Source organism: Symphodus melops (assembly GCF_947650265.1).
Source record: "Symphodus melops genome assembly, chromosome: 17".
Taxonomy (NCBI): Eukaryota; Metazoa; Chordata; class Actinopteri; order Labriformes; family Labridae; genus Symphodus; species Symphodus melops.
In genome coordinates, this window is record NC_136707.1 from 10,697,996 (window position 1) to 10,710,599 (window position 12,604).

General features: G+C 39.9%; 1 protein-coding gene across 6 annotated transcripts in view; it reads left to right on the forward strand.

Annotated features, from left to right (window-relative positions):
• Positions 1–6,221, forward strand: part of LOC306838435 (thyroid hormone receptor alpha) — an 85,157-nt gene extending 78,936 nt beyond the window's left edge. For all 6 annotated transcript variants that reach the window (XM_079366616.1, XM_079366613.1, XM_079366612.1 and 3 more), the window contains 2 exons: positions 3,419–3,677; positions 4,268–6,221. In XM_079366616.1, the coding sequence (XP_079222742.1) occupies positions 3,419–3,677; positions 4,268–4,518 (510 nt within the window). In that variant the 3' untranslated portion in view covers positions 4,519–6,221. The remainder of the gene's footprint in view (positions 1–3,418; positions 3,678–4,267) is intronic.
• The last annotated feature ends 6,383 nt before the right edge of the window (positions 6,222–12,604 follow it).

Here is a 12,604-nt window from a genome sequence, read left to right on the forward strand (position 1 = left end):
TATCAGGAGCTGTGATTGTTGGCGTAACCTGCCAACTAACAACTATTACTGCAGCCATTCAGGGCTGTAAGATGCCCATAAAATTGTTGCTAAGCTTTTGTTGTTGTTGCTTGTTTATGAAGGAGGATGCAGCTTTTTATTTGTTTTTTCATTGCACACAAAGCATTACAAGAGCTGTAAACTCCACTAATTATGTCTCAAAATAATAAAAACCACAAACAGTGGAACAGTGAACAGTTCTAGGAGGAGACGTGAAGATAAAAACGGAGGACATTATGACACGGTGAGGCAGGGCAGCGTTTCTCCAGTCGATCTATTTGCAGCTTGTCCTACTGTACACTCTCTGCTTCATTAATGAAACTCAGTACATTTTGATATAATTCCAGTTTTTATGATGGTTTTCACGAATCTAAAGGAACGATTAAGCTTTTTGAAGGAGGTTAATATTAGGTACTTGTCCACAGTAAATGTATTTGCCACACAAGATCCTAGTCAGCTCGGCCCTTTTATTGAGAAACTGACCAGAGATACAGGCACCAAAGACAGACTATACAGTACATCACTGCAGACGGGACCATTTGTTTCTCATAAATACGCTAAGTGGATAAAAAACAGACCTTCAAATCAATGAGTATTCAAGAGTGTGCACAGCACTGTTTCTTGACACAAACCAAAGACAAAAGCCTCTATAAAGGGGCCGAGCTGACCACCATCTCCTGCTGCTTAAACACTTACTATTGACAGGGATCTCATACAACCCCACTAATTAACCCCACCTATTAAACAAATGATCCCTTTAATTTAATTTTTTCAAAGCTGGAAGAAAAAACAGTAAATTCCTTTGTGGAGCTGCAGCTTCATTTTAAATTTGATTTATGTTATTGGATACTACAAGCAACAGAGTGCAGCACTGACTCTTCATTGGATTAGAGAATAGAACATTTTTGAAACCCTTAAGCATTGGACTGATCATGACAACAGCCAGAATGTGGAGCTTCCAGCCGGCAGATGAAGTGTTAAAGACTTCCTTATCAATGCACTGGTTCAGCTGCTGCATTTAGGTCAATGTGTACCGCCTCTTCTGCTTACCACATCGACAGTTTTCCAGTTTACGATCAAAGTCACATGAAATTGGATTTATCGATGCTCCTCAGACTGCAAACTATCTACAAACAACCAGAACATTTCAGCTACCAAAACCTAGTCAAACACAGCTATAGGAGGACAAATATTGTGAAGATCCTTTTTTCCTCCTTAACACGAGGACAAGATGTCCTTCATGTTCAGCCTCGGTTTTTAAGCATAATATCATGCACTAAGTCCTCAAGTCAGTGTGTGATGAGGTTAATGTCACGTTGTAAAACAAACTCCACTTTCAGAATTAAAACCAAAGACGCCTGTAATCATCTGATCCGAGAAGCAGTCGGGATGTGTCCTGAATCCAACTCTCATCCAAGAAATTTCCATTCATTACATAAAAATCCCCCCTTTCTCTTTCTTTCTGGACGATGCGATGACTCACCACATACACATATTTCTCTGCTGTCCACAGAAACCATCAGTGTGTCATTTATGTTGTAAGGGCCTGCTTGTTTCATAACAGGCGACAGGGGATTTGCTGTGAATTAAAATGACAGCCTGCTCTCTGCAAGCCAGCGCTCCAAAATAACTTTGCTGGAGTTGTAAAAAGAAAAAAAACAACATACTATGCCACTGTGAGTATCTGTCACACCAGTATATATGATACTGAAACCTTTTCCTTCAACATGTTAAAGGCATTGAAAGCTGTCATTGGCAGTTAGAATCTGTAGTTATTGCAGGGATTATTTTAGAAAAAGTAGAACATAAAGCTAATGTTTTTAAAGCTTTGTAGCAGTGAAAGCCATGAATTTGATGTGCCATGAATGTTGTGTTTAAGGGTTCAAAAGGAATACATTCAGTTGTTTGAGGTCAGGTTGTTGGAGGTAAATATTAATAGAAAGTGCACTATGTACAGTACATCAAATAACAGGCAGAGCAGCTTCTGTTTGGAGAAGCTGGCCCTGTGTTCCTACTCACACACCATGCTGTGTATCATGCAGTTTACATGTATGCTGTTAAGGTCAGAAAGTTCTGGGGCAAGAAAAGTCTGAAAGATACCCCAGTCTGTGCAATGTGTGTGATTTTGCAGACTGTTCAAACAGAGACTGTCCCGGTCAATATATAGATCACAGAGCTTTGCTGAGTGGAAATGGTCTCAGGCAGCAGTGACCTGCTGCACTAAATATATAGTATACATTAACTCTCATGGTGCAAGTCAACTTCACAACTCCTGCACCTGTGTCTCGCTTCCTGGAGAGCATTATGCAAAAGCCACATTAAATGATCCTGATAGACACTTTCTACTGAGCACTAATGAATCAATTCATCAGGAACACTAGTTGTAAATAAATAGAATAATAACAGCTCACCAAAAAAAAGAGAGATTTTCGACTGTCTCTCTGTCCAACAGTCTTCTGTGTTCTGGGGTTCACAAAATCATCCCCTCCTCCCAACTATAAACAGCCTCTCATCAGATTCATTGTATATTTTCTTTCATGAGTCATTTGATCTAATTACCACTGACCCAAAAAGCTGATGTGACACAGTGTGTTGCATGTAGGCTCATACAGGGCTCAGTCAATCAATCAATCTTTATTTGAAAAGGACCAGTTCATTAAAAAAAAAAAAACACTTTACAAAAAGCAGGTTAAAGACATCACTCTGTGCTGTGTAATATTACAAAACAGCAGGTAAAACACCTTACTCATGGTTGTTACAAAGACTCAACGTTAGGGCTGTAGTGTGGTGAACAGCACACTCTCAAAGGACACAGCTGTTTTGCCAAGGTGAAGCCAGGAAAATATTCCAAGGTATTTGATTTGGTTAACTAGGTGTATCTCGTGGCCCTGTTTGCAGTACTAAATAAATTTGTTTGAACTCTGGCTGGCCTCTATAAACAGGGACCGTACTGACTGTTATCCGAAGTACGAAGTACACTTACTATTGATGAATACCTCATGCAACCCCACTTAAAAGAAGCCAAACTAACTTTTTTCTAGATATGTATCCGGCCATTTTTGCCTTCATTGGGTTCAGCTGAAAAGAGAAGAGTAGTGGTTTGGAGGAGAGATTGGGGGATGACACGCAGCAAAGGGCCAAGGTCGGATTCAAATCCTACGGCCACTGCAACAAGGACTATATCATCAGAACGCGGAGCGCACAACGTAGTCATTAGGCTAGCGGCACCCCACGCTTTAGATTATTTATGTTCTTTAAAAAACTCTTTATTTATAACTAAGGGAGTAAAAATGTCTTTGTTGGTTATTTTGTGAAACGACATGAGAACTTATTAAGTGTTTATTATTTCTGCTGACTCCGTGTCCTCGTTGTTTCCCAGCTGCCTTGTGAAGACCAGATCATCTTGCTGAAAGGCTGCTGCATGGAGATCATGTCGCTGCGAGCCGCTGTACGTTACGACCCAGAAAGTGAGACGTTAACGCTAAACGGCGAGATGGCCGTGAAGCGTGAGCAGCTGAAGAACGGCGGGTTGGGCGTGGTTTCTGACGCCATCTTTGACTTGGGAAAGAGCCTGGCTCAGTTTAACCTGGACGACACGGAGGTCGCTCTGATGCAGGCCGTGCTGCTCATGAGCTCAGGTGAGGAGTGTTTATCAGAAAAGAATTGAATTTAAGTTTCCCTTTTCAAATTCCAATTTATTCTGATGTTTGTAATTTCGCATCTATATTTTTGTTTTGACTTTTGTCATCTTTCCAGTAAGCAGCATTTTCCACAAGCTTAGAATCAAAGAAACAGGATAAAACTTAGTAAATATTTAATCACCAACACATGAATCTTAAATTACACCAAGGCTGAGCTGTTTCTGAGTTCTGTTCATTTTATTCCAACAATGAGATGAGATCTGTTTGAACACAAAGATCAGTGTCTCCAGTACATTACCATCATTTAATAAAAGGGGGGATGAAATCTTAAATTATTGTTTGGAGTCTCGTCAATAATTCAACCTATCTGTGCGCTCCCTCAGGCGTTGGGTTGTGATTAAGAAATGCAACAAATTATAACACATCTAAAGTTCTTTCAAATTAAATTTTTGGTCTGAACTCCCCCTTTACAACCCTTCGTTGTAGTTGTTATAAGTCTGTTGTAGGAAGCCACTTTCTTCCAATGAAGTTGGAAATGTTTCATTCACTGAATGTAATCTTCCTCTCTTCTCTATCATCCCATTCAGACCGTTCAGGGCTGACCAGCATGGAGAAGATCGAGCAGTGCCAAGAGGCCTACCTGCTGGCCTTTGAGCACTACATCAACTACCGCAAGCACAACATTCCCCACTTCTGGCCCAAGCTGCTGATGAAGGTGACCGACCTGCGCATGATCGGCGCTTGCCACGCCAGCCGTTTCCTCCATATGAAGGTGGAGTGTCCCAACGAACTCTTTCCCCCGCTCTTCCTTGAGGTCTTTGAGGACCAGGATGTGTGACTTAAAGAGACGATGCCACCCCTTTAAAAAGCCTGGACAGAAAACTGTAGGAAAGAAATCGGGGTGGTTTTTTTGTTTGTTTTTTTTAAAGAAGAAGTGTGTGGGGAAAGTAAAATTTTAGTTTTTGCTTTTTGTTGTCCAACACCATCAAGACCATCCACCTGCCACCAGCAGCACACACTGACAATCTGGCTTTTCTTTTTGTCATGCTGATAGGTACACAGACTGTAAACAGTTTAACATGTTCAAAAATCCAAATTCCAAACACACTGCCATGAACATTCACGATCTCTATATGCAAACACAAATCTCTTCAATTAACTCCTCTCACACCCATGAGCTGTCCTCTGGTCCTACACTAATGCAAACTGAGGGGCTACTCCTACCACATTCACCTCCACCTTTAAAAAATTCTAGTACCTGACCATTAGCTCGTCAGACAGCCCTGCACCCCTGTTACATGCCCATCTCCTACAAGTCTCCATATCTCCATTGGCTTCCTCCATCTGCAAGTGCAGCCCTCCCCTAAGGGTTTTTGAATGTTTGTCGACCTACCTCCCTCAGGCACTGAGCTCTCCTTCTCATTCTGTCTCTCATACACACTACATCAAAACATGAAAACACACCCATACACTATTACCTCATACCTCAGAAAATGTTTACCCTAAACCTCTCTGCTGTGTTTCAGTCAGAACACTTTAATTAAGCCCTTATTTATTGTTTATTTTACCTTACCTGCTCAGAGTTAAATAGGAAGATTTATGCTACTCTCAAAGAGGGTGGTATCAACTAAGCAAGCAAGTTCAATTTTGGCAAGTTTCAACTGGTGGTAAAATTTAGTGGGTTCCAAAAAAAGGTTGCACAACCTCTTATGGGTAGGAACTATAAACCATATTAATTACTGTCAATAAAAATTACAGCTGTCTCTACAGACCAACCACTCTCTAAGCAAAGTTGAAGTGCCCAGCAAGCCACTGTTTTATAAAAGACTGTATGCTGGCTGTAGCACCAGAACGAAATTGTTAGGGACTAGTCAGTAAGGTATACTGTAGCATTTAGCAGCTGTAGGATGCTTTTATTTTATTAAAGCGAGTAAAGAATTATTATTCTTTCAATCAAATGAACCACGTTACAAAATTGCAATCTTACTGAATAGTAGACTTTTAGGGTGTATTGACTGAATTCACACCCAGACCAAAGGAATGCTAACGTGGCTAACTAAAAGCCTGATGTTCAAATAGGCAACTGTTTGCGAACATGTTCAGTCACTGCTGTGATCATACATTTTTCTGATGCCACCAAATAACGAAAGCAATCAGTGAAGTTTAATATTGTTAGCCTATTGTTAGCATGTTAGCATACCAGCACTTCTTAGGCGTTGTGTTGGGGATAGGTGATCTTACTCCATATTATCTTACTCCATTCTTTCAAAAAGTATACAGTGATTAAATATTTGAAAAGAAAGCAGTTATTGATTCATTACACAGTGTAATGTAAAGTTTGACTTTGGATTTAAAACGTGTAGTAAATATACATTTTGAGTAATTTCAAAATGAAGTTCGTAGCAGGGCTAAATTTAAGTGTTCCCTCTGGAAAAAAAAATAATGTTACAAACCATTACACAGGCTGCAATATAACTTGAGAAACTGCTTCATACTACTTTGTTACACTGTCATGTGCTTAAATAAATAAATAAATACATATATATACACAGACAACATATATATATATATATATATATATATATATATATACACAGACAACGTATATAGAGTGTGTTTGTTAGAATACCTCTCTGACACATACCTCCTGTTACTTCTCGCACGCACAACTTTTATGCACACACATCTTCAGTTGTTTTTTGAAGTAATACCTCAGCTTATTTTTGAAGCTCATCCTTCCTCATCCATAACCTCTGGGCTGTACAACACCTTCTGTCTCCATGTGTGTATGTGAGTGCTTCTTCTCATTTGAACCCTGCCCTTTTGTCACAACGTAGCCCCGCCTCCTCACCTCCTCACTGTCTTGTGATAGGTTCAGCTCTGGCAGGCGGTGGAGGGGGATGTTGTCTTTTACCTCTGCAAGCCTAGGCTGTCCCCTGTAACTTGTTTCAAGTTCAGCCTGAAACCGACAGATTCTACCTCACACACTTCATCTCAGTGCAGCTGCCCCTCTGTCTGCAACACACTGACATGCATGCAAAGATGTACAAACATACACATGTAGTTGACAATGAGTTACCAACATGGACCCGATGAGCATGCTGCTCACACAACAGTGTACTGCAGGTGTACACAACGGGCCATGGATCATTATTCAACAGCTGACATGGAAGATTTTGTTATTTTTTCCCCTTTTTTTTATTTTGATCGATCATCACCTGGGACCAACAGTCAATCTGGATTTGTTTTTATTCAGGAAGCCAGAATGACAATGAGGGCAGAGGTGAAAATGTGACATTATGGTGTGTTGAATGAACTTGAGACTGTCAAGGGACAACGACAGCTGGAAGCTGGGACTCCAGTGGAAGCCATTTTGGCCCGATCGGGTCAGGCCAATGGACTATTGTGGGTGGTGACTGGGAGGTGAATAAACAGCAAGTAAAGTAAGCAGTGTTCTCCTGTGGATACGGTTTCATCCAGAGGGGAAGGAAAAGACGAGCGAGCAACTGTGGCGGGAAGCGATGTGACGCTAAAGCAAGCTGAAAGAAAAAACCCCCACATAAAAAAAAAGAAACGGACCCTCGCACTTTCACTACATCTCCAAATCCTTCCCTCTCTGTCGCAGCACAAATGGACGCCAAGCCATTTAAAAGACACTTTGCGACTTTCCTATCCCAGATTTACAATATGAATTAAAGACTGCTGAAATAAGCTCCACCAACCACATCCCAAATGCCATCCACTACAAATAACTATCAGGTTTTTTTCTGTTGCACTAGAACCACAATGTCTGTATCCCTTAACAGCCCTCCTTAACCCCTCCTCTTGATTCCTTCTCCCCGACATATTTGTGTTTTTACCTGACTTTAGCAGTCTTAAAAATGTTCTCTTAAAATATATCTGACACACGAAAAAACACACAGTCTCATCTCTCGATAACCTGTTGAAACCAACAAGGACTGTGACATGGCCTTGAGATGCCACTATTATCAGTGTTATTATACATTCTTATGTATGTTGCAGGGTATTAAAACAGAATGGTAAGCGCTTGACTATACAGGGATACAAACACACACACATACACACAGCAGCAGCACACAGCAATAGAATGATCAAGCAGTACAGCTTCACGCCCGCCGTCCTGAGGCCTGCTGTTTGTACTTAGCTCACTGTGAATGAAAGCCATGCTGCAAGCGGGTCATGGCTCATACAGGGAACCACTGGCTTAGTAATTCTGACATTGTGCCTCACAGAGGGGGTTATACAGATAATACAATATACAGAAGCATATATTTATAGAAATAGATAATATATATAAAAATGTTACAGTTGTTTTATGTGGCATTAGCTCTATCAGCGAGTGACTTTTTGCTGCCAGCTCAAATCGGATCACAAATCTATCTGACCCGTCATGTAGCAGAGGGGACAGAATTCAGTATTGATATCTGTATAGTTATATTCAAGCATTGTTTCCAGTTGACCTCATATTGCTTTATGATGCTTGTTTGCCTTGTGATGATCACCAACCGACTTTCATCAAATACCCATCTTTTCAATACCTCTAAATCACTTCACTATCACAAGCAGAACCTGAAGCAGAACTAGTTTTCCTTTTTTTTTCCCTGTTATGGGAATCAGGTCCGTATAGCTCAGTGAAATAAGATTTAGATTTAAGCTGGCAGCAGCACAGACGCTCTCTCTCTCTATCTCTCTCTCTCGATCTCTCTGTATCTATCTATCTCTGTGTCTCACTCTCTCTCTCTCTTTCTCTGTCTCTCAGCCAAATGATCACAGGAGAAATCCTCCCCTTGTCCTCTTAAAAAAACACACACCAGCACCACAGAGCACACTGCCTTCAGCCATGATCAGTTGCACCAGCATAAGCAGAGAGACACATTATATTCAGTGACGTTACTCCTCACAAAAATAAAGCTACGTATATACCTGGGCATCACTGTTAGCTGTGATACCGCAGACTGCATGCAAATCTAATCAGTGTTTCAAATCTAATCCTTTAAAAGTGTCGTTTTTGACATGGAGTTTTGGAGAGGGAATTGTTTTGTTGTCTGTTAGACCTTGGTTGCCCTGGTAACGAGGCAACTTGGCACACAGTGAACAATTTGTATCCCACTCCTCAAAAAAGCTCCAACAGTTCAATGACGCTGAGTAATCTTTAATTCATTTCCTCCTTGTGAAGCTTAAAATGTTTTTTTCTTTTTTTCATATTAGACATAGTTAATTTCAGAAAATGAAAAGTGGATTTGCTCAACTTGTTGGAACACAGTCTGGGTGGTGCTACAGGAGGCAAAGCATGATGTGAATGTCTCCAGTTAAAAGAGACAGAGAAAAGAAACAAAGGTGTTTTCTTTTCACATTAAAGGATCTTTTTGACAAAAGCAGCAGGATAGCTTCAAAAGCAGCATCACTCTCTACTCTACAACATAAAACCGAAGTCGTTTTCTCAGAGTGACCACAGAATTGCGTTTCCTTGCGCTCTCTGTCTCTTACATGAAACTTACGTTTACAATAAACTAAAATGTGAACTTGATGCTAAGCTCTGCCGCTGCAGTGTGGCATGAAACTAAAATGACAACTCTGAAGAAGTTTAACTCTCTCACAGGTTATTTTTCACAAATAGTCTGTTTCCTACTTTCATTACTTACCCAGGGAAAACATCTGTTAGTTAGTCAACAGCATCCTTCCTCATATCTGTCTCTTCCCATACTTTCTTTCACTTTAATTTTCTCCCTGCAGTGTTCCTGTTTAGCTCCTGATCATTCAGCCTTCTTCCTTAAATAGTGGTCCCTGTTCTCTTTTTATTTCACCATGTCTTCTAGGTGTGCACCTTCCTCCTCCCGTCCCACACATGCACACAGCCACAAAAAAAAAAACCTACCCCAACTCATACGAGCACTCTTTGGTGGAGAAAGACGACAATCCCTGCAGGAATATGTCCACACGTGGAATGTAAAATACTGAAATTGTACGATTAAAGACACCGTGTGAAGTCACACTCATGTTGTTTTTCGATGTTGTTGATGTTGCTTTTGTTGTGCACCAAGTGTTTATTGTTATGCTTACTCTAGGGTGGATGAGTTTGCAGGTTTGGGTTAAAACCGTCGACTAATGAGTCAGGTTTTTTTATATATAGTATGTTTGTAAAAGACTTGTGGTGTGAGGATTGAAAACCTTGACGGTTATAAAGCAAGAGATGAGGTAACTCTGTTTGGGATAGAGCAAAGAAAAAGCTGTTTTTTATGATGATTCTTTTATGTCGGTATTACTTTGCATTTAATTTTCTTGTAAAGTGAATGTCTGTCTAATCTGTGTTGATGCTTTATTGTGAGAAATGGCTGTATATGCACTTTTAAGACCATCGTTGGTGCAGTGGTAATTAGTGCTCAAATGTCACCCAAAAGGTGAGGGTTCAAACCAGCTTCAGTTGAACTCATTGAAAGTTTGAACAGATATTTCAAACATTTAAGGTTGTACTTAATTAGTTCCCCTCATTCAAATTATACTGTACATTGACTCTACAAAAACTACTTCCCTTGGATGCACAATTGGTCAAATTGTTTGATGTTATCTGACTACTGGTTTAACATCAAACTAGCTCTGGAGTGTAAATGCTACAAATGACACGCTTGGAAACCTTTATCCCATTTGGCCTTCGTTTGGCGTCTGTTGAATCTTTCGGAAAAAAAATTAACAAATTCAACTATAATTGTGTTTCCTGCCTTTTCTATAGTTTCCACCACATCAATGTGTGCTGACAAACCAAAGTATGACATTTTTCTTTACATACTTCAAAATCTTCTTGAATCTGGCTTTTGGAACCGCGGCTAACAGTAACTAGCTAACAAGCTGCCCAAGCTCCCTAGCTTGAAATCTTGTAATTGACTTATGTAAGTCAAAATAAGTCATGTTTTGCAATTATTTGATTCATGACATAACCTATTTACAGATGTGGCTTAACAAACCTGTTAAGATAACAATCTGTTAGATTGGTGATTAAATTTGGATTTATCTGCCTACATACTTCCTACTGAGCCCTTAAATTATTTATATAACACGAAGGTAATCATCATATGCTCCAAGACATGTAGTTTTCCTAAACCAGTCTTTAGACAGTGTTAGGAGACCCTGTTGCTAACTAGCTTATGAGTTTGTTTGATATCTTTACAGATCCTAACAGAACTAAAGGCGGTTGAATTAAATTTAAATTCAGACTAGGGCAATTTGATTTTAAAATAGCTGTAACTGAGTCAGAAACTAATGATGAACTGGATGTTGTCTTCAGCGGTTTTGAGCAATTTTTTTATTTCTTAAACAGGCGCTATGTAAAATGAACCAAAATTCATACATGTTGGATAACTAGCCACAGGGCCATTTAGCACAAAGCTAGTCCTTGATTTGAGAGTACGCATTATTCCCAAACCCTGAGTGTGCAGATTTCTTAGTTTTAACAACAGACTAATTGCCGTTCTATACACTATTATCTCTACTTCCATTAGAATTAATGGCTTACTCTCTAAGTGAAAATGTTCCGTACATTTATTTAAGACTATAGGCTTAAGTCAAATCCATTATTTACTCAGTTCAACTGAAGGTGAATGAACCCGAGCCCTGCTTTTCACAGTTGCTTGGCTGTATCACTTGCTTAGTTTGACTTTTGCAATGGGTCTTGGATCAGTGAAACAAACAGCACTTAAATCCTGATATTAGCCTTTGTAAAGCTCAAAAGTAACCTGACCTCAGACCAGGGCTCATTTTGTGATGTATAAAATCTGCCATATATTAATCTCAATGTTGTGACTATAATATTCTCTTGACGGAATAAACGTCATCGTACAGAAGTAAGTCAACAAAAAAAATATCACAAAATAGAAACCAAAAAAAAGAGATTTATACAACTATTCATACCTCATTGTACTGCATTGTGCCAGATTAAACAGAGGGGATGTGATCAGTCTTATGCACGGACAACAACCAGTTGTACACACTATGGAAGAGGAGCCAACAGGTGTCTCAGGTCAGAGCTCCTGACTGAAACCTCTCAAAGTGTCATGTTGAAATGTTATAGACTTTGGTCAAATGCTTACTGGATCTGTTCAGGTTGTAAATTACTTCATTGTGACAATGTAGAAAAAAGTTTGAACGTAACTGCACTAACTTTGTATTGTCAATAATGAATTGATAGCATGGAATATGAAGTCATGCTTTGAGTATTTATCATTAACGGGCAGATATTTATTCCTTCTTCATGTGTGTTCTGCTCTGACGAACCAAGAGAGGACTGATGCTTCGTACGGACAAGAGCGGGGTGAATTGAGTTTGGCCTTTAAAAGAAAAAAATATCACTCTTCAAAATAGCCGTCAATGGCACAAAACAAATTTTAACAAGGGTTCTTCTGCCCTTAAAATAGCTTTGAAGAGAGATGTAATCCTTTTCAAGCCCTTCAAATCTGAAAGTACAAATATGCAATTTCAAACTTATTTGTGATCCTATAAATTGTGCCTTGAACAATAAAGGTTTAAGACCCCAAGTCCCAGACTACAATTCCCATGATGCCAATGTCCTCTCCTGTTTTCAGTCAACGCTCCCTGCAGCTCCCCTTCACAGTGGCTTTATGCAGTAGCACGCGGCCCGGCCCTAATGAGCATATCCGAGAGAAATCATGTGGGGCCCTGCAGAGGCAAAAGGCTTTTTTCCTGTTAGCGAAGCAGCCATACATGTTTTGGCACAGCACAGTGTTGAATGTAAAGCTGAATGAGACGTGGATGGAAACACCCCAGACCCGAGTTTGGTGGTGTATTTGGTAATGCTTGTTGTGGGCTTGTAATGGGCACGGTTGTTGTTTGTCTTGTTTTTTTCTGTGACAAATCCTTCATGGCACAATCAGAGAATGGCATCTCAATGGCTC